Below are 25,679 nucleotides of genomic sequence, written 5' to 3' on the forward strand. Positions count from 1 at the left end.
AGTTCTCGGTTCGCATACTGCTGAAGCCTAGCTTGTAGGATTTTGAGCATCACCTTGCTGGCATGTGAAATGAGCGCAATTGTGCGGTAGTTTGAACACTCTTTGGCGTTGCCCTTCTTTGGAATTGGAATGTAAACTGACCTTTTCCAGTCTTGTGGCCATTGCTGAGTGTTCCAAATTTGTTGGCATATTGAATGCAGCACTTTAACAGCATCATCTTTTAGGATCTTAAATAGCTCAGCTGGAATACTGTCATCTCCGCTAGCTTTGTTGTTACTAATGCTTCCTAAGGCCCACATGACTTCACTCTCAAGGATGTCCGGCTCAAGTTCAGTGACCGCACCATCATGGCTATCAAGGACATTACTATCATGGCTATCAAGGACATTAAGATCTTTCCTGTATAGTTCTTCTGTGTATTCTTTCCACCTCTTCTTAATCTCATCTGCTTCTGTGAGGTCCCTGCCGTCTTTGTCCTTTATCATGCCCGTCTTTGCACAAAACGTTCCCTTGAGATCTCCAATTTTCTTGAAGAGATCTCTAGTCTTTCCCATTCTGTTGTTTTCCTCGATTTCTTTGCATTGTTCATTTAAGAAGGCCTTCTTGTCTCTCCTTGCTATTCTCTGGAACTCTGCATTCAGTTGGATATATCTTCCCCCTTCTCCCTTGCTTTTTGCTTCCCTTCTTTCCTCAGCTACTTGTAAAGCCTCATCAGACAGCCACTTGGCTTTCTTGCATTTCTTTTTCTTTGGGATGGATTTCGTTGCTGCCTCCTGAACAATGTTATGGACCTCCGTCCATAGTTCCTCAGGCACTCTGTCTATCAGGTCTAATCCCTGAAATCTATTCCTCACCTCCACTGTATATTCATCAGGGATATGATTTAGGTCATACCTGAATGGTTTAGTGGTTTTCCCTACGTTCTTCAATTTAAGCCGAAATTTTGCAAGAAGCAGCTCATGATCTGAGCCACAGTCAGCTCCAGGTCTTGTTTTTACTGACTGTATGGAGCTTCTCCATCTTTGGCTGCAAAGGACATAATCAATCTGATTTCGATATTGACCATCTGGTGATGTCCATGTGTAGAGTCGTCTCTTGTGCTGTTGGAAAAGGTGTTTGCTATGATCAGCGTGTTCTCTTGGCAAAACTCTATTAGCTTTTGTCCTGCTTCATTTTGTACACCAAGGCCGTGCCTGCCTGTTATCCCGGTGATTTCTTGACTTCCTACTTGAGCATTCCAATCCCCTATGATGAAGAGGACATCTTTTTTTGGTGTTAGTTCTAGAAGGTGTTGGAGGTCTTCATAGAACCGATCAACCTCAGCTTCTTCGGCCTCAGTGGTTGGGGCATAGACTTGAATTACTGTGATGTTGAATGGTTTGCCTTGGATTCGTACTGAGATCATTCTATCATTTTTAAGATTGTACCCCAGTACTGCTTTTCCCACCCTTTTGTTGACTATGAGTGCTACTCCATTTCTTCTAAGGGATTCTTGGCCACAATAGTAGATATGATGGTCACCTGAATTAAATTCGCCCATCCCTGTCCATTTTAGTTCGCTGATTCCCAAGATGTCGATGTTCAATCTTGCCATCTCATGTTTGACCACCTCCAGCTTACCTTGATTCATTGATCTGACATTCCAGGTTCCTAAACAATATTGTTCTTTACAGCATCGGATTTTCTTTTCACTACCAGACACATCCACAGCTGAGTGTCCTTTCAGCTTTGGCCCAGCTGCTTCACTCTTTCTGGCGCTACTTGGAAATACCCTCTGCTCTTCCCCAGTAGCATATTGGACACCTTCCGACCTGAGGGGCTCATCTTCTGGCGTCATCTCTTTTAGCCTTGTGATACGTTCCATGGGGTTTTCTTGGCAAGAATACTGGAGTGGGTTGCCATTTCCTTCTCCAGTGGACCACATTTTGTCAGAACTCTCTGCCATGACCTGTCCGTCTTGGGTGGCCCTGCACGGCATAGCTTATGGCTTCACTGAGTTATGCAAGCCCCTTCGCCACAACAAGGCAGTGATCCATGAAGGGGCAGTATAACAATACAACCAGAATAAAACCTAGCAGCAATGCAGGGATTTAGAATACAGATTTAAAACAGCAAGAATAAAACCTAGCAGCAATGCAGGGATTTAAAATACAGATTTAAAACAGCAAAGCTAAACGTCTAGAAAGCTAAAATGCCTGGGAAAATAAAAAGGTGGAAAGAATACAATGTAGGTGCCTGGCGCTGGAAAGAATACAATGTAGGTGCCAGGCGAACCTCACTAGCCACAGCCGGGGTGCCACAGCAGAAAAGGCCCTCCTCCCAGTAGCCACCCGCCTCACTTCCTTTGGCGGGGGCTCATGGAAAAGGGCTGCTGAGGATGATCTTATGGTCCGGGCAGGCACGTATGGGAGGAGGCGATCCTTCAGGTAACCTGGCCCCAAACTTTGAATGTTAATACCAGCACTTTGAATCGGGCCTGGAAATGGACTGGCAGCCAGTGCAGCTGGAGAAGTACTGGCATAATATGAGCTCATTGGCCAGTCCCTGTTAACAATCTTGCTGCCCTATTTTGGACCAGCTGAAGTTTCCAGACCGTTTTCAAAGGCAGCCCCATGTATAATGCATTGCAGTAATCCAGACAAGAAGTTATCAGAGCATAGATAACTGTAGCTAGGCTATCTCTGTCCAGATAAGGGAGTAGTTGGTATACCAGCCTAAGCTGATAAAAAGTGCTCTGTGCCACTGAGTTCACCTGTGCCTCAAGTGGCAGTTCTGGGTCCAAGAGCACCCCAAACTACGAACATGATCCTTTAGGGGGAGTGCAACCCCTTCCAGAACAGGTTGAATATCACCTAGCCGGGCAGACGAACCACCCACTAACAGTGCCTCCATCTTGTCTGGATTGAGTTTCAGTTTATTGGCCCTCATCCAGTCCATTACTGTGCCCAGGCCCTGATTCAGAACAGCCACTGCCTTTTAAAGCCATCCAAGTTGGTGGCCATCCCTACATCTTGTGGTAGCAAATTCCAGTAACTCTGTGCTGTGTGAAGGAGACCTTCCTTTTATCTGTCCTGAATCTCCCACCAATGAGCTTCATGGGGTGACTCCTTTGGGTTCTAGTATTAGGAGAGAAGGAGAAAAAATGTCTCCCTGGCCACTTCCTCCCTAAGTGCGCGTATGAGACTGGAGCCTTTGAGTATCCCACTTCTACCACCTTCTGTGGCCTTGACGAATGTCTGTCAGCTTTGACGAATATCTGCCTCTGACACTGGAGGTAGCACATAGCCATGAGGACTAGTAGCCATTGATAGCCTTCTCCTCCAGGAATGTGTCTTAACCCCCTTTCAAAGCCATCCAAATTGGTGGCCATCTCTACATCTTGTGGTAGCAGATTCCATAGTTTGACTCTGCGCCCACCATCCAGCTTCATGGGTTCAATTATTATGAGAGAGGGAGAAAAATCACTCCCTATCCACATTCTCCACACCATGGAATTGCCCACCTGTGTTATAAATCTTTTAAATTAATAATAAATAGCATTTTAAGTGGGGGAAACCTCTCCAGAGATCAGATTTGGAGAAAGAATCAGAGGGCCACCCAGAAAAAACACCCAAAACATGATGGTTTGGCAACATTCTGACCACTACATCCTCCTGGGTCTCATCCCAAAACACATTTATTTATTTACTATTATTTATTATTATATTTATATCCCACCTTTTTTCCTCTTGCAAGGAACCCATGGCGGCATACACGATCCTCCTCCTCTCCATTTTATCTTCACCACATCCCTGTGAGGTAGGTTAGGCTGAGAGTCCGTGACTGCCCAAAGTCACCAGTGAGCTTCATCGCTGAGGGTGGACTAGAACCCGGATCTCCCGACTCCCAGTCCAGCACTCTCGCCACTAAACCACACTGGCTCGTCCGTTGCATTTCCTGGTGCAGTGCCATTCTGTTCATTTGGCCTGTGTAGCAAGTTATACTGACTTGTTTAGATTAGACAAAGTTGCTAAGTCAGTGCATCGACTAACTTAAAAAGCCCTTTCTATTTTCCCATGCATTTTAGTTTTTCAGTTTCCGTTTTAAATCTGGTATTGTATTTCAAATCTTTGCATTGCGGCTAGGTTCTATTTGGTTCTTATTTTTATTTCTATAGTCCCATTTCAAACATTTAAATTTTTATTTTGTATTTTATTGTCTTGTATTTTATGGTTTTAATTATTGTGAACCACCCAGAGAGCTTCAGCTATTGGGCAGTATAAAAATGTAATAAATAAATAAGGGAGCAATCTTGTGACCCCTAGACAGTGTCTGGGACGGTGGTGGGGGATATAGGATAGTTCGGATTCCTAGATCCAAGGTCGGAGACAGTGCTCTGACTTTGGACCCAGGCCTCTGAGCTCCTTCTCCCCCTCCCCGCCAGCATGGAGAGAACCGCGCCGGCTGCCTCTCCAACGTTGCAAAAGCAACCTCGGAGAGGAGGGAAAGGGGGAGTTCTGTGGGTGGGGAGGGGAGGTGACTGGGGAAACAGGGATACAAGCTATCCCTGGCCTTCTTCCCTCCCCCTCCGCAGAGCCCTACCTAGACGGGGAAAACACCTTGGGCGGGGAGGGCCAGGGTCTGGGGAAGCCAGCTTACTGAGATGCTCCATCCTCCCCAGCCTCTGTCCGTCCTGCTCCGCAGAGCCCTGGCTAGGTGAGTGAAAAAGCCTGTCTAGCAAAAATGCAGAGCGGGAGGAGCACAGAGGCAAAGATCAGCTCTACCACTCCTCCCACTCTGCACTGAATGGCCATTAGCCTCCATGTTCAAAGGCTGACGGGCATCCCACTAGGATTGCTCTCTAAATAAAGTATTTTCAGACAGTGAGAAGCCCAATATGACAAAATAGGTGGTTTCCTCTTCCTTTTCGAATGTGTTTCTCCAGGTGGGCGTAGAATCCTGCAACCATGTGAAGATGAACAGCGTCGAAGCCCTGCTGCAGACCCCTTTTTCAAAACTGAGTTTGGACAACCAGCGCCGTATTAAAGAACTTGGGCCTGACCGTCCCAATCTACACATCGAACAACTGGCCCGAGAGAGGGGAAGGGAAATCACGCGCAGGTTTGGCCGCAGCTGGTATGACCGGAAGAAGTGGCTCTGTGGCAGCGCCTCCAAAAACCTCCTGTTCTGCTTCCCTTGCTTGCTGTTCGGGGGCCAGAGCGCATGGACCAGAGTGGGCGTGGCGGACCTGAAGCATCTCACCGACAAGACGAGGAAACACGAGGAATGTGCCATACACATGGAGAATTGCCTGAAGCTCGCCATGTTGGGCAGGGTCCGCGTCGCTGAGCCAGCAGAGACGGGCAACCGTGCGCTCGTCCAAAAGCACAACCAGGAAGTGGAAAACAACAGGTACGTCCTTTCCAAAATCATCGATTGCATCCGGTTCTGTGGGGCCTTTAACTTGCTTCTTCGCGGTCACAGCGAGACCGAGGGCTCGGGAAATCCAGGCATGCTGAACGGCCTGGTGAATCTGGTTGCTTCGATGGATTCTGCCATGGCGCTCCACCTGCAGAACGCCCGAGTGTTTGGCGGTCTTTCGATGGTCCTTCAGAACGATTTGCTTGGCTGCATGCTGACAGTGGCCAGGGATCACATTAAGCAGGAGCTTAAAAGGACTCAGTTTGTGGCCATCGAGGTGGACGATACCACAGACATGTCGACTCGCTATCAAATTGCACTGATTTTCCGCTACGTCGATGAGGGAGGCTCAGCCGTGGAACGCTTCTATGGGTTCATACCACTGATGGATTCCTGTGCCGAGACGATTGCCGCGGTTTTGCGTCAGCACCTGGATGACGTTTTCCCAGAGCAGACTGACAAGGAGAAACTCATCGCTCAGAGTTACGACGGTGCGAGCATGATGCGTGGGGCGGGCGGAGGAGTCCAGAAGAGGATCCGGGAGGCGTACCCAAATGCCAACTACATTCACTGCTATGCCCACAAATTGAACTTGGTAATGCAGCAAGCGGCGTGTCAAATCAAGGACGTGAAGGCATTCTTCGCAGATCTCTCTGCGTTCCCGGCATTCTTTGCCCACTCAGCGAAAAGGACTAAAGCTCTGGAGGCAGTTGTGAAAAGGCGACTCAGTATCCGGACACTGTTTGAGAGCCGGCAGGAAGTCCTTGAATGCTTTAAGGAAATACGGACCTGGGATTTTGATCACAGCGCTGTCCGCGAGGCCAGGGGGTTTATTCAACTGCTGGAAGAAGATGGTGAGTTCCTCTACTTCTTGTCCTTGTTTCACCGAATAATGCCTCACCTGAACATTCTCAGCAGTGAACTCCAGAGAAGAGCCATTGATTCTAAAGCTGTTCAGTGTGCTCTCTCTGATTTTGTTGGAAACATGAAAACAGTCAGAGATTCTGTCAGTGGCTTGTTCTCTGAGTTACCTGAGCAATCTCAGCTGCCCCGAGGCAAAACAAAGGAGACCCTCGATCGACTTGCAACCCAGGTTTGTGACATCATGGTTTTGCACGCCACCGAGCGATTTGCGTTTACGAGACATCTCGTAACCACGACACTGGTGGAGAGGAGTTTGTTTGAAGCACATAAGCAGAAGTTCCCAGAAGAAGCTGTGAAGGACGTAGTCAAGGCCTACCCCATGCTGCAGAAAGAGAAACTGAAGACTGAGCTTTCGGTCTTGTACAAGAGATACGAACTCCACAATATTAAGGACGCAGCTGCGCTGCTGCGCACGCTTCTGGACAAGGATCTGGAGGCGTGTTTCGTCGAAACGGCAAAGCTGCTGAGAATTTCGGCGACCACTCCGATGGTTGCCGTCAGAGTGGAAGGAATGCTCTCCGCTCTGAGCAGAGTAAAGGCCTTCCTGAGAAACGCCATATCGGAAAACAGGTCTGATGCGTTAGCAATGCTGTCGATAGAACGACAATGGATTAAAGAGATCCCGGACTTCAATCGTAAGACGATGGAACTATTTGCAAGCCGGGAAGAGTATCGGGCTAACTTCACTTACATGCGGTAGGTAAGAAGAAAAAGGAATAAGGACAGGAGGAGAAGCCATCGGTCGACATCCCGATGGACAGGGCTGTCCATCAAGGTGGTACTGGAGGCATCCGACTTTCTGTACTTGTGTGTGGGAGGTGGATGGGGCTGATTCCAATGGGGTCACTCTGTCTCTAAGCCTGCCCTTTCTTATCCTATGAAATGGGGACCTACCTCGAGGATGGGGCAGCCAGAAGGAGTGGCAGAGGCCACACCTCCCCACCCCCAGAGAATGACATTCAGCCAGATGTTAAGGAATGGTACTGCAGTGCTTCCCATGCGATCTTTACCTCCCCACCCTCTGGTCTCCCGAGTTTTTTGCTAGCAAGGGTGCTTCGGAGGGGAACAGAAGAAGATTGGAGGAGGCTCAGGATGACTCGTATCCCAGCCTCTCTGGTCTCCTCCCCTCCCCACCCACTAGAACGCCTGCTTTTCCCCCTCTCTGAGGCAATTTCCAGCTTCCTTCCGTGGCGGCTGTGAGGAGGCAGGGGGAGATCTCCAACTCCTCCTCTGACGTCGGAGCGCTGTCTCCAACCTCGGAAGGAGGCCTCCAAACAATCCCTTGGGCGCTTGCCCAGGGACCGTTGGATTGCTCTCTAAGTCTTCTTTGTGTCATTGCATGGGAGAAGGAGGATGGGGACCAGACCTGGATTAGTTGGCTCAGCCTGCCCTTGGCTGTGGCTCCACCCACCACGCTTTCCACTCTGCCTTCCCCCTGGGCACCGGCCATCCAGGGGAAGCTGGTGGCCCTGATTTCGGTGGGGCTGTGAATCCATTCTGGGTTTGAGTCAGAACCAGCTCGAACTCTAACGGAGCTATCCAAGGTGCTGAACCTATTTGGGGGGATAGACTTCAGCATCTGAGAGCTCCTTTAGAATTCTGGCTGGTTCTGACTGAAACCCAGGATGGATTCACAGCCCCACCGAAATCAGAGCCACCTGCCTCCACTACAGCGGCCGCACTGCTTGGGTCATACAGATCCGCACACCCCCAATAAACCCGTGAGACTTTAAGGTGAGCCTCGACACAGGATGGCCCCATGAACGCCTGATGCGATGCAACAAATATGACAAAAGGTGTGTCAAATTACTGTATTCCGGCGGATCAGTCTAAGTACGATGGCATACAACGCCTTGGGACTGTGGTTTGCTTTGCTGTATGAATACATCTTCGGCAGCCCTTGGAGCAATAGCCCCTTTGGCTGTATAAATATAGCTTTGTCTGCTCACTTTGTCTTCAAACAGGCATCGGATATCCAAAACCGAATAGAAACTGCATACATTCTCAGAGGCCCGCGAAAGCTTTCATTGACAGAGCCAGACGTGATACACACATCAGGGAAACCATATTGGAGATGACATAAGGGAAAGTTTTGGTTGTGGCAAAAGGTGCAGTCTGCTCCAAACAAGCACAAAGGAAGGAGATTTGTTTATTTTTTAGAGTGGGGGTGTATTGTTATTTATTATTATTATTTATTATATTTCTATACCGCCCCATAGCCGAAGCTCTCTGGGCGGTTTACAAAAGTGAAAACATTAAAATACAATATGGAACGTTTAAAAAGCATTTACATAAGCTTATGGACAATATATACAACAACATATAAGTAAAAACAACTTTGAACTAAAAACAATTTGTTTCAAAAATCCAACAATAAAACACAGCTTAAAACAACACTGCTTAGAACAGTATACAAAAGTCAGCGAACAAGAGTTCTAGAAAGGGAAGGCCTGCTGGAACATAGGGATGTACGAAAGTCACTTACCTGGTCTCGCAGCTTGCTTCGCGGTGGGGGGGAGGCGCTTCGCTGATCCCCTCGAAGTTCAGGCCGGGGGGGGGAGAGGCTTCCCGCCTCGCCCGGCCGAAATTCAGGCCGGGGAGAAGCGCCCCGTCTCCCCGGCCGCGAACTTCAAAAGAAAACAAACAAACAAACGCCCCTGTGATAGGCTATGTAACGATTAACGTAGCCTATCACGGCTAGATCTGCAAAGTCAGCCGTGATAGGCTACGTTAATCGTCACGTAGCCTATCACGGGTGACTTTGGGGAAAAACAAAGCGTACGCAAATGGCAGCCCCCATAGGGAGCCGCCATTCGCGTTCTTTATTTGGTCCCTGTAGTCTACGTAAAGATTTACGTAGACTACAGCGAAAATAAGGGCAACGGAAATAGCGTTGCCCTTATTTTCGCCATAGTCTACGTAAATCTTTACGTAGACTACAGGGACCAAATAAGGAACGCAAATGGCGGCTCCCTATGGGGGCCACCATTTCCGTATGCGCTTTTTTTTTTTTTAAGTCACCCGTGATAGGCTACATGACGATTAACGTAGCCTATCACGGCTGACTTTGTAGATCTAGCCATGATAGGCTATGTTAATCGTTATGTAGCCTATCACAGGGGCGTTTTTGTTTTTTTTTTTACTTTTCTTGTAATGGCGGCGGCGGCATTACCGGCTGCCGCCCCTGCCCCTGACGAAGACCTGCCGAACTGCCGCCGGGACCCGCCGCCGGGAGGGACATTCGTGAAAGGTAAGTCCCATCCCGGGGGGGGGGGGGGCGAGAATTTCTCCCCGCAAAACCTTCGGAGGACCGAATGCGTTGGCACTCGGCCCCCCGAAGTTTCGGGGAGAAATTCTCCCCCATCCCTACCGGAACAGCAGTGTCTTCAGTGCCTGCTTAAAAACCTTCAACGAGGTCAGCAGGCACATTTCACCCGGCAGGTTGTTCCACAATGGAGGGGCGGCGGTCGTGTAGAACCCTTTTCGGCTTGAGTGCCAAATTGGCTCCGGTCAAGTACGCCAGGGGTTGCAGATCCAATTTATCTCTTCGGGAAAGGTGAGAAGGCAAGCAAAGCTGACAGCTGCCTCCTCACCTTCTCCGAGAGGGTAGGGGTGGCGGAGAAATCTGCTGCAGATTCGAATCAGGCCAGATTTTCAAGAATCCAACCTGCAAAGTCCACAGTGGACTGACCCCACTCACCTCCGGGTCCATCAGATTTCCTGCAGGATGGCTCTCCGTTCTAAACAGCGCTGGGGCGAGAGCTCTGGGGTGCCACTGAGGCCCTTCCTCCCTGCACCGGCTGTCGGGGGTTTCCTTAACAGCCGGTGCAGGGAAGAAGGGTCCTGGCATGGCCAGGAAGAGAGCTACCCCACAGAATCCGATGGTAAGGCTCTAGGGAAATACGCAGGGCCCTAAGCGGCCCGGATTTCCCTGCCATGGACCCCCCCCCCCAGACTGGAAGTCGCAGGGTACATGCACCCCTATGAGAGGCTGGGGCTTCGGGGAGGGAACCTCTCCGGAAGCCTTTGTGGAACAGATGAAGAGGCCCAACGGGTTAAATTTAGCCCCCTGGGCGGAATTCACCCATCCCTGCTTTATAGGGACCAAAAATTCCTTGGAAATCTCCCATCATTCAGTGGGAATGGAAAGTGGGACAATGGATACATCCGATATCATGAGAGCAGATGCAGAGTTCCGCTCACGCAAAGGGGCATCCCCTTGCTCTCTGCCCCCCTGCGCCCTCATGCTGTCCTCTAACCCCCTGGAGCAGTTGGGGGGGGCACACATGGGAAGCTGCAGGGAGGAAGGGCAATTCCATTTCCACAGCAGTTTTCCTTCCACTGGTGGGCAAGTGGTGTTGGATGCAAGCCAACGTTTGCCACTGCTCATCCCTGACTTGTTTTAATTGTAATGGATGAAATGTGTGATCTGTGACACATCAGCTTTGCTTGCTAAGACCTGTTCATGTGTTCTGCATCGGAGGGAGCAGAACCTCTCGCATGGAACTTGTGTAAGCCACCCAGTTCTCTGCTATCCAAATTTATCCACTCAAACAGTGCAATTTAAAAATAATAATAATGTGGTCAGAGATTCCTCAAGAGATGTGCTCTTTATTATGTTCTCTTTATACTGGGCATATAGAGCGTTGGAGAAATTTTCTTTTCAAAATTGTGATGTCAAATTATCATCAAGAGCAAAGTTTAGCAGCTGTTGGTAAACCCAAATTGATACGTGCGTGCGTGCATGCGTGTGTGTGTGTACGCACACACATATATAAATATCTGATTCCCTGTTTTGGATGATGCTGAATTTGGGTGAACATTTTAAAAAGATGCACACAGTATGAACTGAGCACTTCACATTACCTTTTAAAAAAATCAACATTACCTTTTAAAGAATTCATCAAAACTACTTAAGATAGAAGTATGAGTGTCTGGGTAATACAGCCATCTCTGTAGCAACTCTGCATCCAGATCATAGAATCATAGAATAGTAGGGTTGGAAGGGGCCTACAAGGCCATCGAGTCCAACCCCCTGCTCAATGCTGGAATCCCAGTCAGAGCATCCCTGACAGGTGGCTGTCCAGCCTCGTCTTGGATGCCTCCAGTGTGGGAGAGCCCACCACCTCCCTAGGTCATTGGTTCCATTGTCACATTGCTCTAACAGGAAATTTTTCCTGATGTTCAGCCGGAATCTGGCTTCCTGTCGCTTGAGCCCATTATTCCGTGTCCTGCACTCTGGGATGATCGAGGAGAGATCCTGGCCTTCTTCTCTGTGACAACCTTTCAAGTACTTGAAGAGCGCTATCATCTCTCCCCTCAGTCTTGTCTTCTCAAGGCTAAACATGCCCAGTTTTTTCAGTCTCTCTTCATAGGGCTTTGTTTCCAGTCCCCTGATCATCTTCATTGCCCTCCTCTGAACCCTCTCCAGCTTGTCTCCATCCTTCTTAAAGTGTGGTGCCCAGAACTGGACACAGTACTCCAGATGAGGCCTAACCAGTGCTGAGTAGAGGGGAACTAGTACTTCCTGGGATTTGGAAGCTATGCTTCTATTAATGCAGCCCATAAAAGAGCATTGGCCTTTTTTGCAGCCACATCACATTGTTGGCTCATATTCAGCTTGTGATCTACAGCAATTCCAAGATCCTTCTCGCTTGTAGTGTTGGTGAGCCACGTATCCCCCACCTTGTAACTGTGCATTTACACAGTAAATGGCTTACAACCCCCAGCATCCCCCAGCCAGCCATAGGGGGGGAAAAGGCCTACAACTGTGGATCCACCAGATTGTTGTTTCATCTAGCCCACTTTGAGCTAGTTTGCTCATCAGGATATCACGGGGCACTTTTTCGAAAGCTTTGCTGAAGTCGAGGTATATGATGTCTACAGCATTCCCACGGTCCACAAGGGAGGTGACTTGATCAAAAAATGAGATCAGATTCATCTGGCAGGACTTGTTCTTGACAAATCCATGTTGGCTTCGAGTAATCCCTGCATTGTTTTCAAGGTGCTTACAGATGGATTGCTTTCTAATCTGCTCCAGAATTTTCCCAGGGATTGATGTCAGACTGACTGGTCTGTAGTTCCCAGGTTCCTCCTTTTTTACCCTTTTTGAAGATAGGGACAACGTTAGCCCTCCTAATAGCCCTCCAGACAGGAAGGCGTTTGTTAATTAGGTGACTTTGAACTCATATGAAAAGTTCTGGATTTGTTTTATTTGTACATAAGTTAACTGGGTCATTTTGTGATGTACTGATTTGTAAGAACCTTTGAAAATCATAAACTTTTCAAAATAATGTTTCCTCTTTTCCATCTTTCAATGATTTTAGTAAAGAATGTTCTACTTACTAGAGTCTTGTGCAGCCCAGTAGTTGGACTACTCATCCTTTGGCTGTTGCTTTTTTTTTTTTTTTTTTACGAGGCTTTATCATTTAATTGGCTGCAGTAGCAGTGGGGGGACGCTAGCCAAGACTCGGAGGGAGCAATCCTATGGCCGCTAGTCAGCGGCTAGACGGCCATAGGATATGTGGCTTTCCAGGAACCGACCTCGGAGCCCGTGCTCTGAGGTCGGTTCCTGAAGAACCGACGTTTCCCCACTTCTGCGGTGCCTCGCAGGCAGTGTGGAACAGCTCCGCATTCGGAAGAGGAGCGTGGAGCGGCCAGAACGGCATTCCAGGGTGTGTTCCAGGGCAGGGAAAGTGGAAATGCTAGTATGACACATCCTATGTGTCATCTGGCAGCCTCTTTCCCTGCTCCGCCTTCCCGCAGCTAGATAGCCGAAATTGGCTGTCTAGCTGTAAATGCAGGGCAGGAGGAGCACGAAGGGAGTGATACCCTCGGTGCTTCTCCTGCCCTGCATTGGATAGGCGGTCGCCTAGCCCCATAGGGTTGCGCCTTAAAGGTAGGACAGGCTTGCAAGGGAACCCAGTTCTACAGGTGCAAGGAGAAGCCCCATCTGAAGAAGCATCTCAGCCCTGTGACAAAGCATCAAGGTAATAAGTTGAGCACACATGCAAGTTAAGCACCCATGAGAGTTCAGCAACAAGACGAGGCCGCGGTAATCAATCCTTCCCTCCTGTTGCCGCCAGTAGTAAATAACATAGCTTTTCATGCAAACAAATTCAATAACAAGTTTAAAAGCCAGTTATGAAGGTAGAAAACCAGCCGCGGTGCCGTCAGTGTTGCATGTATGATTATCTGTCTTGTCGACAGAAGTCGTGGAGGCTGGTGGCTCTGATTCGGGTGGGGCTGAGAATCCATTCTGGGTTTCAGTCGGAACCAGCCAGAAATTTCAAGGAGCTCTCCAAAGTGCTGAAGCTATTTTGGGGATAGGGTTTGGCACCTTGGATAGCTCCTTTAGAGTTCTGGCTGGTTCTGACTGAACCCCAGAATGACTTCACTGCCCCCACTGAAATTGGAACCACCAGCCTCCACTGGGAATGACCCCTGCTTTAAGTGGCTAAAAAACCTCCAAGTGTCACAGTGTGTTCACACGACAGGAGTCCCTAGTTAAAAAGAGCATGAACTCTTCTACATTTTTCTTTTATTCCGGGGGAGGAACGGACGACCCCAGCTACTCTTAAAATCTTTGGACTCTTCATTGTATCTCATGGGCAGCTGTCCCATTTACCCCGCCGGCGAAAGCGGGGAGGGAAGGTGGCGTCAAAGGCAACCCGGAAGTCCTCTCTGCAGGCAACGGGACTGTACCTCTAAGACTGCACGAGATCCCTTCCTTCTCCGCCCCGTCCGGTGGGAAAGTGGGCTTTGGTTTTACCGTACACGTGTGGATTCCGCGCGCCTGCGGGCCCCCCCCCCCCAATCTGGGTGAGTTCAAAGGGCTTTGGGTTGCCGGTGCGGGATGGGAGAGAAAAGACAATGCAAGGCTGGGGAGTGGGTGGAAAGACCCCGGGGAAGGGAGAGAAGCAGACGGGGAAAAGGCAGGCTGATGGGAGCTAAGCACAGTGTGCAGCTTGGTTGTTTTAGAGCCTGGACTGAGGATGCAATCCTATGCATGTTTAGCCAGAACAAAGTCCCACAACTCCCAGCTATGCTGGCTAGGGGGTGCTGGGAGTTGTAGGCCTTTCCCCCCCCCCGTGGCTGGCTAGGGTGTGCTGGGAGTTGTAGGCCTTTCCCCCCCTATGGCTGGCTGGGGGATGCTGGGGGTTGTAAGCCTTTTCACCCCTGTGGCTGGCTGGGGGATGCTGGGAGGTGTAGGGCTTTTTCCCCCCATTGGCTGGCTGGGGGGTGCTGGGAGTTGTGGGCCTTCCCCCCCCCCGTGGCTAGCTAGGGGTTGCTGGGAGTTGTAGGCCTTTCCCCCCCCTGTGGCTGGCTGGGGGGTCCTGGGAGTTGTGGGCCTTCCCCCCCCCCGTGGCTAGCTAGGGGGTGCTGGGAGTTGTAGGCCTTTCCCCCCCCCTGTGGCTGGCTGGGGGGTGCTGGGAGTTGTAGGCCTTTCCCCCCCCTGTGGCTGGCTAGGGGGTGCTGGGAGTTGTAGGCCTTCCCCCCTCCCCGTGGCTGGCTAGGGGGTGCTGGGAGTTGTGGGCCTTACCCCCTCCCCCCCGTGGCTAGCTAGGGGGTGCTGGGAGTTGTGGGCCTTACCCCCCCCCCATGGCTAGCTAGGGGGTGCTGGGAGTTGTAGGCCTTTCCCCCCCCCTGTGGCTGGCTGGGGGGTGCTGGGAGTTGTGGGCCTCCCCCCCTCCTGTGGCTAGCTAGGGGGTGCTGGGAGTTGTAGGCCTTCCCCCCCCTGTGGCTGGCTAGGGGGTGCTGGGAGTTGTGGGCCTCCCCCCCCCCCCGGTGGCTGGCTAGGGGGTGCTGGGAGTTGTAGGCCTTTTTCCCCCTGTGGCTGGCTGGGGGGTGCTGGGAGGTGTAGGTCTTTCCCCCCCTGTGGCTGGCTGGGGGATGCTGGGAGTTGTAGGCGTTTTTTCCCCCTGTGGCTGGCTGGGGTATGCTGGGGGTTATAAGCCTTTTCACCGCTGTGGCTGGCTGGGGGATGCTGGGAGGTGTAGGTCTTTCCCCCCCTGTGGCTGGCTGGGGGGTGCTGGGAGGTGTAGGTCTTTCCCCCCCTGTGGCTGGCTGGGGGATGCTGGGAGTTGTAGGCGTTTTTTCCCCCTGTGGCTGGCTGGGGGATGCTGGGAGTTGTAGGCCTTTTTTCTGTCTCAACATGAGTAGGATTGCACCCTTCATGGTCTCCCTCCTGCCCCGTAGACAGCTATGTGTATTATTTCAGGTGTGAAGCACGCAACTAACATTTCTGCCCCCATCACCCATCCAAGCCTGTCCGAGCTGCCATTCCATGCTTTACAACTGTTTCTACATTCTGTGTCTGCTAAAATGTTTGCCAGCTTTGATTTATTTAAAACAACAACCACTGAGCACCTGCAGTTTTGTATTTGAAGCTCTCTTATTATTTATTATTATTTATTTACAACATTTGTATACTGCTCAACAGCTAAACAGATTCCGGAGCTGCGAACAACAAGAGATAAAATGAACAAAAGATAAAAAGAATTAAGCATGATATTGAAATCATTGTTTAAAAAATGGAGTGCCAGTAAAACCGAGGCTGGATAACCAAGGAAGACCTCTTGGAAAAGAGCTGTTCTCAGGAGGTGATGAAAACAAGCCTATGCCAGCGCCTCCCTGACCTCCAGTGGCAGGGAGTTCCACAGGAAGGGAACCTAAATCATAGCATCATCATGGCCACAGGAATAAAATGGGGGATGGCTTCTGCCGCCCTGACATGCCCTTGTCACCTGCCGCTCTCCGGGCCGTCATCTGGGAGGCCCCCGGGGTATCTCGACTTTGGCCGAGGCCCAGCCCTAGCTGCAACACTGGCTAAGGACCCCAAGGAAGAACCCCACCCCACTCACACACAGAGACAGCACAGACATTTCACCCCATAGGGAAGCTTTAGGCCTTTTTTCTATCAAATCATGCTTAGGATTGTGCCCTTAAGGTTTCCCTTTTTTTGGAATTTTGGCCATTTCTGCCTTCAGCACCACCCACCACTGAAATGCAGCAGATCATTTGGTGGTTTCCCGGTTTTTGTGCAGCCCCCCCCCCCTTCTAAAAAGTTGCTGCTTCTCCTAAGGCTTAGTTACTGGCGGTAAGAGCTTTAAGCTAAACTAGGCTGGTATGTTTGGGTGCTTTGGCCACACCCCATTTGCCTTGGGCCCTGCCCACCCCTGGAGTCTGGCTGAAAGAGGCTACCCAGTCTTGCTGGGGATGCTGGGAGTTGCACTTCAGCTCATCTGGTGGGCACTGGTTGGCAAAGGCTGGGGTAACCATTTACTCACAGAATGATGTATCAGCTTTGCAGGTTCTTTGCACTCCCGCCAGTCTGTGCCTTAAGAAAGAAAGTGGCCAAAGAGGGAGGCGATCTCTTGGGCCCGCTTGGATGAAACCGCCTTGGAGGCCCGGATCACAGATGGAAGCTCGAGACCCGGCTGGCCCTGAAAGAAGCCTGCATGCCCATGAGGCTGGGAGTGACAGGGAATTCTGGGAAGGAACCATGCAGAAAGTCTTGGGTGAGGACACACTCAGCTCAGACGTTCAGTGCTGGCGCTTCAGGGAGTTTTGCTACCTGGAAGCCGAGGGGCCCCAAGAGGTTTGCAGCCGACTTCACAGTCTTTGCTGTCTGTGGCTGAAGCCAGAGCGTCACACAAAGGCTCAGATCCTCGACCTGGTGATTCTGGAGCAGTTCCTGGCCGTCCTGCCCCCGGAGATGGAGAGCTGGGTGAGGGAATGTGGAGCAGAGACTAGCTCCCAGGCGGTGGCCCTGGCAGAAGGTTTCCTCCTGAGCCAGGCAGAGGACAAGAAGTAGGCAGAGCAGCAGGTGAGAGCCGTTCATGTTCGTAATGTTGCCGTCTCATATCCACCTTCCCCAACCTGGTGCCCTCCAAAAGTTTTTGGACTCAACTCCTAGCATTCATGCTCACTATGGCCATCCTGGCTGGGGCTGATGGGAGTTGTAGTCTGACACATTTGGAGGACACCTAGTTGGGGGAAGGCTGCCTTATATGACTGCGTTTGTTGGATTTATTTATTTATAATTTATCTCCCGCCTTTTTTCCTCCTTAAGGAACCCAAAGCAGCATACATAATCCCCCTATTCTCCATTTTATCCTCACAACAACAACCCTGTGACGTAGGTTGGGGTGAGAGGCTGTGACTGGCCCAGAGTCACCCAGTGAACTTTCATGGCCAAGTGGGGACTAGAACCCGGATCTCCCGACTCCCAGTCCAATAGTCTAGCCACTGCACCACACTGGCTCTGCTTTACCCTTTTGTATCTTCATTGGGCTTTGATAGAAACGTTGTTTTTATTGTATTTGAAAGCGCTGTGCGCTGTTTTCGGAGCCAAAGATAAACGAATAATCTGAGATTTAAAAAAAAATAGTCGTCCTGGTAGCTCCAGAGGGCCTGCACGCCCCATTCCAGTGACCCATTTTTTTCCTTGAAATAATCCAAGGAGAAGATTCCTTCCCTGCTGGTCTTCTCATCTCTCTGCCATTCCTCCTCTCCTACTGTCAGGAGTGATTCCGAGCATATGGAGATAGTTAGCCGTTCAGATTCAGAAGGGGAACAGCCAGACCCGGGGGAGGCAACTTCCCCAGTGAGTTCAGATATGGATAGGCGTGCTTCTCGGGAGGCTAGCACCCAGATGGCTGGGCCTGAAGCCCCTCCCGCCCCCGGTGAGAATCCAGGAGGAGGAGAGCGCGGGGTGTGACTTGAGGGATGCTAGACTGCAGCGCAGAGCAAAGCGGTAAAAGTTAGAGGAGGAGCTCAGACGGTCGACCCGGTTGGCGATGCGTGAGGGTCGACGTAGGGGAGCATCACTGGGTGGGAGGGGTTTCCCTCCCTAAGTTATTCTAGCCAGCAAGTCCCTGTTCAAACTGCTGGCAACATCGTTGCTCCCATTTGGATTCCCTGCTGTTATTCCTTTGTAGCATGAGAGTCTTTGGGGATTTGCATCTGTAATGAATCTGTTGATAGTGAATTAAAGACCTGAGACTGAAGCCTCTCTTCTGGTGTGTGTGCATGAGGAAGGTGGGGGCCAAGGGAACGTGATACTTACCCTCTCTGCCTGAGACCCCCACTTCTATTTCAGGGGCAGGGGCTGTTAGCGGAAGCGTCGGCAGATTTCCCTGAGGCTGAGGGGGCTGCACCAGGCACCAGGCAGAAGCTGTCATTCCAGGTGATCTTGCCAGGGCAGCATGGAAGTACTGCCACACTGGGTAAGAATTAGTGGGGCCTGTTTCCCACTTCCTCTTTTGAGTCTGTCTTAAATGTGGGGTGTGGAATCTCAGGCCCGCAGCCAAATTCCCCACACAGCCATGCCCGCTTCCCCCCAACCATTAATCATTTCATGATTTCCTGGCTTTTGTGCAGTTTTTTCCCCGTTGTAAAAGGTTGAAATGCCTCTCCTAAGGCTCACTTACTGTCAATAAGGGCTTTAAGTGAAAATAGGCTGGAATGTTTTGATGTTTTGGCCCCACCCCTTTCATTTAGCCCCACCCCTTTCATTTGGCCCCACCCCCTTTGCCTTTGGTCCCACCCACCACTGGCATGCGCCCCCCAAGAGCGTCTCCGAATCTGAATTCAGCCCTTGTGCTGAAAGTGGTTCACTGGCACTGTCTCAAATCCATGGGATCCTTTCAAAGTGTTGGCAATCACCTTTAAATACCTAAGAGCGCAATCCTACGCATGCTTAGACAGAAAAAAGACCTGCAACTCCCACCATGCCCCAGCCGGCATGTGTGGCTGGCGGATGCTGGGAGTTCTAGGACTTTTTTCTGTCTAAACATGCGTAGGATTGCGCTCTTAACTGTGATATATAAACTATCACAACAGACTAGCAGATGAGAGGGAACGTTCGGACTGTAAACCCCCGGAAACCTCCTGTTAGTCTGCAAGACGTAGAAACATGCATTATATTTTATCTGTTTTATTTATTTGCAAGATTTATATACTGCTCTATATCCCGTAAAGTATCTGAGTGGTGAACAATAAAAAGGGGAAATAAATTATCATCATCATCATCATCAATAATAATGATGATGATGATAATAATAATAATAATAAAAAATACAGAATTAAAACCTTTCAAACCAGACAAGATACACATAACTCACATGTTGCTGTAACTCCAGCACCCCTGACCTGGCGCTGCCCAGGAGTGTTGGATTTCACCTCCCGTCATCCCAGCCAGCATGGAAGAGTGGAAGTGGCTCCTGTGCAGTCAAATCAGGTCAGTGACAAGTCTCAGGCAAATGGTTCCACTGGTGGGAGGGAGGAACCACTAAACGCATCTTGCCAAGGGCCCCCGGGTGCCCATCACATTTTTTTTCTGATTCTGAAAGAATGTGTCACTTCCCTCGCTTTCCTTCTGTCAAAGCTGCATGCTACGGACGTGGCAAATGCCACTTCTGACAGTTTGCGTCCCATGAGGGAACCCTCAGCCATCCCACATTAACAATTTCCCCCCTCTTCCCTCCCCATTCCTTTCTCCTTCCGTGTCGTGTCATTTTAGATAGTAAGCCTGAGGCCAGGGACCATCTTGTTTAATTGATTGGATGGGAACCTTTTTGGCTGAGGAGCAGGAAAAAAATACTTTAAATCAATCAATGAATCATTCTTAGAAGAGGAAGATCCATTTTGTTATATGTGAGGAGTGATTCTCTTTCTTTCTTTCTTTCTTTCTTTCTTTCTTTCTTTCTTTCAGGGTCTGGTGAACTTTGAGGAAGTGGCTGTGTATTTCACAGAGGAGGAGTGGGCTCTGCTGGATCTTGGCCAAAGAACCCTGCACAGGAATGTAATGGAGGAGAATCTGGCCTCTCTGGGTAAGGCTCCTTCTTTGCCTTGGGTTGTGGATGCTGAAGGCAGGAATCAGTATTGCAAACATGCCCCGAGGGATGTTCTGACGGTTGTCAGTTGTGGCGATCAAGCCTTGAGTCTGGCTCCTGTTGGAGGAGCCTATGTGATGTCACGGAATGTTGGCCCATGCACCTTCCATCTTCTGAGGGAAATTCTCAGTCGTGGACGGCAGCATCATTGTTTATAAATCAGGGGTAAGCAACCCGGTGTCCTCTAGATGTTTTGGACTAAAATGCCCACAAACCCTGACAATTGACCAATCTGGCTGAGGCTGATGGGAGTTGTAGTGCAAAACATCTGGAGGGCACCGGGTTGCCTATGCCTCATTTAGAGTAAAAGGTCCTTTGCTGAAGCTAAGGAACGTGAGGCCGACTGGCTCCAGGTTTTAGGGGGCCCTTGGCAAGATGCCTTTAGTGGTTCCTCCCTCCCACCAGTGGAACCACTGAGTCCACACCATTGTCACAGTTGCCCATTTGTTTGCCCTGTATGCCCAGTCTGTACAATTGCTGACAGAATGCTCCTCAGTCTTGGAACTACTTGGAGAGGGCAGGTGAACAGGCAGTGGCAGAAGGGAGGAAGGCCAGCAGGGCTGGGAGGCTGTGTGGTCTGGCCCTCCACAGAGGTTCAGGCCTCAGCAGTTGCCTGACAATGCCAGTCACTGGTGCTGGCTCTAGCTGGAGGAGCTGCATGGGCAGTGCAGGGGGATTGAATAGCTGAGTAGTAAGAGGTCCTCGGAGGTAGAGAATCCAGAGGGGCAAATCTCAGGAGCCCCAGGGAACCAGGGGGAGATGTGGCTGAGGAAGAACTGGAAAGAGATGTTCCATAAATCCCAGGGGTGGTGAACCTCTTTCAGCCCAAGGCCAAGTTCCATTTCAGAGAAGTTCTCGGGGGCCGCATTCCAGTGGCAAAGGCAAAGTGGGCCGAGGGAGGCTCAGAGGCAGCAACAAGGGAGAGGGCCTGTTAAGTGATGGCTCCCCATTTATGGAATAATCTCCCTGACAAGGCCCGCCTGGTGCCAACATTGTCATCTTTTTGGCCCCAGGTTAAAACTGCCCTCTTCTCTCAGGCATTGGGCAGAGTATAATGAGTCTCTTGATTGTCTCTGGCTGATTGTTTTAAAATGTTTTAGATATACATGTTGTTGTGTGTGTTATTGTTTTATGTCATTATGTGAATGGTTTTTATATTTTATATAATGTATTTTAATGGTTTTTAGTTTTTGTGAACTGCCCAGAGAGCTTTGGCTATGGGGCTGTATAGAAATGTAATAAATGAATAAATGAAAGTGAGTGAGACCAACAGTACTAAAAATACCAGCCTACTGTAGCATAAAGCTCTTCCTGCCAGTAACGAAGCCTCAGAGAGGCATTTCAGCCATTTAAAATGGGGGGAAAATTGGTGGTGAGGGGAAAGGGAGTGTGGCCCTCTAGGGAACCCCAAAGGGCCAGACAGGGACCCCAAGGAAACTATATAGGGCGGGGGTGGGTGCGGGAGAAAGGGTTTTAGGGTTAGGCTCATTGATTTGGAATCCTAGTTACAGTGGGAAATGCCTGGATTAACTGGTCCATTTGTTTCTTCCAAAGAAGTACTGTGGGTTCATCAACCGGGCCTTGTCTCCTGCCTGGAAGAAGGGGAAGATCCATTTGTCGAGAGCTCTGAAGGAGAAAATCTGGCAGGTAGCTGCTTAGGGGTGCTGTGGTCGCCTCCTTTCTCTGCCATGTTAGGCTGTGAGTTCACTTGAGTTGGCCCTAATCAAGGTATTGCCCTAATACGGACTTGCGGCTAAAGGTCACCATTGAACATTTCAGCGGTTTATCAGGGGAATAGCCCGTGAAAGGGGGAGTAAATGGGAAACAAAACAATATGTCATTTCACTCAAAATTGTTGGGGAAATGTTGTTGTGGGATAAAAAATACTTTATAATAACATCAGCCAACAACTTGTCAGGGTGGAAACTGAGCCGATAGAACCGCAGAGCAGTTCTGATTCTGAGGAGGATCAGCAATCCATGGGAGAGGAGCCAGCTCATCCCTCACAGGCACAGCAGCTGGCAGAGATTCCTCCTGCCGGCATTCCTGGGATAGATAGTGACCCTGACAGTGAGAAAGTGCAGGAGGGGGGTTTGCTAGACGCTCGACGCAGACACAGGGAGCGACGAGCAATGGAGGGCACGGAAAGGAGGCGTAGCGCCTGTTTGGCGCGCAAGCAATGGCCACCTCCCGTGGACCCAAGGGAAAGAGGGAGGATCTCTCCCTAGCCCATTAGTTCAGGGTTTTCAAGTGATTCTCCTTCAAACGGGAATCAACTGCCTACCCGGAGCATAGGCTACTCCGCTGTTCATTGCTTAGTCGCTGGTGATTACCATCTGAAAGAGTCATTAAGTTGTAAAAGGATTAAAGCTTTGAAAAGAATCCTTTCGTCTGTGTCTTGAGTTGGCTGTTAGAGTGTACTGAAAGAGGCCGCTAGGGTGCTCCTGACAAAACTGTTCCCGGAGCGGCTTATGCTCAGTCAGTAAAACAAGACAGTCCCTGCCTGCAGGCGTACAATCTCAAAAGTCACAACACACAAGGAAAAGGGGATAGGGAGGGAAAAGGACAAAATTAAGTAAATTTTCAGTAGAGCTGGTGGAATGGCCTTGCTTCCCCTCTGATCTCCCAGGGCGGGAGTCCAAGTGGAGCAGGCCCTGTCATTCTCTCTGCCTGCTGCTGTCTCAGCTGTTCCTTCTTCTTTTCAACCCAAATTTCTATGGGCTGGATCTAGAACACGGCAAGCAATTTGTGGCCCTCCAGATGTTGTTGCCTACAACCCCTATCAGCCCTAGCCGGCATGGCCAACAGTGAGGGGTGTTGGGATTTGTAGCCCAAAACATCTGGAGGGCTACGAGTTGTCCACCACCTATCTAGATTGCGTTAGTCCCACTCAGTTCCTGCTGAAATCAGTGGGACATAAGTTATGACTTAACTTGACCCATATAAATACATAAATATTTTTATCCCACTCCTCCGTCAAAAAGCCTCCCGGAGTGGCATATACGGTATATAATCGGTAAGACAAGACAGTTCCCACAAGCTTACAATTTAAAAAGACACGATACACACGGAAAAAGGAATGAGGAGGGAAGAGGGAAAAAAATTAAGTCTTTTACCAGGGCTGGTGGAATAGTTCTGCCTGTCCTCTTATTTCTCTCAGTACAACCTGCTGGAATGGCTGCTGGTGGTGAGAGCTGAGGGAGGATGAGTTTCAGCAGAAACGAAGTGCAACTAACTTTAGTCTGGATCCAACCGTGTGAAAATAACTGGATGTATTGATGCCATTGGTTCATCGAGTGCGGTCTTTGGCAGCGCCTCTCCAGAATAAGGAGTCTGAACCTGTGATCTCCTGTGTGCAAAGTAGGTGCTCTACCACTGAGTTAAAGACTGCTGGACTGCACCTCCCATCCTACCTTACCATTGGCTGTGCTGCTAGGGCTGATGGGAACTGCAGTCCAACAATGTCTGGAGGACTACAAGTTGCCCACCCGTTTTATCACAAGAAATTCAGATCAGCATACACAAAATCATTCCGTTTATCCACTTGACAACCCTGTGAGGTATTCTTTTATTTTATTTGTAGCATTTATATACCACTGAATATAATAAAATCCCTCAGTGGTTCACAGTACTAAAGTACAGTGTTAAAACACAGCATTGAAAACACTTCCAACTACAGCAAAAAACCAAGGAGCAGTAAAATGGAGCAGCATAATTAATTTACTTACAGCTCAGGGAAAGTCTGGGTGAACAAGTGTATTTTCAGGAGGCATTTGAAAGACATTTTCTGCCTCCCAGAATACACGAGGGAGGGTTTTGCAGAGGGTGAGTGCCGCTACCGAGAAGGCCCGCCATCTGGGTATTTCACGGCAGCATTCTGTTCGTTTTTGAAAGACCAGCAAGGCCTCCTCTGCTGATCTTAAAGGTTGCCTTGATCTGTATAAGGGAAGGTGGTCTGCTAAGTATCTTGATCCCAAGTTGTTTAGGGCTTTGAATGACGATAACGTAAGTTGTGGCTTGGTAGATGTCGCTGAGAGTTACTTCATGGCTGATCTGGGAGCTGAAACGGAATCTTCATAGTCAGTCCAACACCGACAGAAGCCCTTTAATTCGTGGAAGGGTTTGACTACCCAGTCTATTCTGTTCTCTCACTTGCAACAGCAGTTGATTGGGTCTGTTCTCTGATTTGAGGCTCCATTTCGCTCTGGGGCTCTTACACATTTTCTCTGTTTATTCCAGGAAGCAGTGTTTGTGAGAGCGAAAATGAGGGGAAGCTGCAAAGAAGGGAAACGGAAGCAATGCAGAAGTGGAGGAAGGAATTCATTGTTTCTTGGAGTGCTGACTTCCAAGAAAGAAACACATGTCCTGTGTGTTGGAAAACATTTAGTTGTCAGTCGACCTTTAATAGACATTGTCGAATCCACACAGGGGAGAAACCATATCAGTGCTTGGAGTGTGGAAAGAGCTTCAGTCACCGCTCACACCTCACATACCATCAAAGAATTCACACGGGGGAGAAACCATATCAGTGCGAGAAGTGTGGAAAGAGCTTCAGTCGTAGGTCAACTCTTACTTCCCATCGAAGAATCCACACAGGGGAGAAACCATATAAATGTTTGGCATGCGGAAAGAGTTTCAGGCAAAGCACAAATTTTACCTCACATCAAAGGATACATACACTGGAGAAGCCATATAAATGCCTGGAGTGTGGAAAGAGAAACACAGTAGAAAGTAGAAACACAGGTCTCACTTCTCATCAAAGAGTTCACACAAGTGAGAAACCATTTTAGTGCTTGGAGTGTGGAAAGAGCTTTAGCTGGAGGCGCAATTTTATTTCCCGTCATGGAGTCCACAGAGTGGAAAAACCGTACAAGTGTTTGGACTGTGGCAAGAATTTCAGGATGAGAACATATCTTTCTTGCCATCAAAGAATTCACACAGGAGAGAAACCATATGGATGCCTGGAGTGTGGAAAGCGCTTCAGTCGGCGTGCAAACCTCACTTTTCATCAAAGAACCCACACAGGGGAGAAACCTTATCCATGTGCAATGTGTGGAAAGAGTTTAAGTCAGAAGAGAATCCTTACTTCACATCAAAGAACACATACAGGGCAGAATCATGGAAATGTTGAGAGTGTGCAAAGAGATATGAAATAATAGCAGTTTCGTCACTCCAGGGCAAAAGCATATAAATAATTAGACTGGATCTCTTCTGACCTATCAAACCTTAAGAACCAACAAAGAACGCATGTGAGAAAAACAATAAAAGCTCAGGATGTGGCAAAAATTCATTCAGTGCAAAGAATGTATGATGCGTTGAGAGAAAGAGTGAATGTGGAGCTGTGGAACTCCCTTATTTATTAGGAGGAAAGGATTATTCACTATAGGCAACTACAGAATAATCCTTTCCTCCTAATAAGTAAGGGAGTTCCACGGCGATAGACGGGGTCAGCCCAAA

The 25,679-nt window shown here is 49.5% G+C and overlaps 2 protein-coding genes across 2 annotated transcripts in view; both read left to right on the forward strand.

Moving 5' to 3' along the window:
- Positions 1-25,679, forward strand: part of LOC146356191 (uncharacterized) — a 53,483-nt gene that overhangs the window by 9,995 nt on the left and 17,809 nt on the right. Inside the window, 9 exon segments of the mRNA XM_084830034.1 lie at positions 4,925-7,020; positions 7,370-7,423; positions 10,051-10,208; positions 10,426-10,594; positions 18,367-18,554; positions 19,470-19,567; positions 20,042-20,159; positions 21,777-21,869; positions 24,462-25,377. Of these exon segments, the coding sequence (XP_084686160.1) occupies positions 4,925-7,020; positions 7,370-7,423; positions 10,051-10,208; positions 10,426-10,594; positions 18,367-18,554; positions 19,470-19,567; positions 20,042-20,159; positions 21,777-21,869; positions 24,462-25,377 (3,890 nt within the window).
- Positions 15,175-17,227, forward strand: LOC146356192 (zinc finger and SCAN domain-containing protein 31-like). Its single transcript, XM_084831853.1, has one exon. It carries the CDS (start codon positions 16,715-16,717, stop codon positions 17,138-17,140), a length of 426 nt encoding a protein of 141 aa, XP_084687979.1. The 5' UTR covers positions 15,175-16,714; the 3' UTR covers positions 17,141-17,227.

The sequence above is a fragment of the Heloderma suspectum genome, chromosome 2, assembly GCF_057233095.1.
Source record: "Heloderma suspectum isolate Gila_16-S chromosome 2, 16-S_ref, whole genome shotgun sequence".
Classification (NCBI taxonomy): domain Eukaryota; kingdom Metazoa; phylum Chordata; class Lepidosauria; order Squamata; family Helodermatidae; genus Heloderma; species Heloderma suspectum.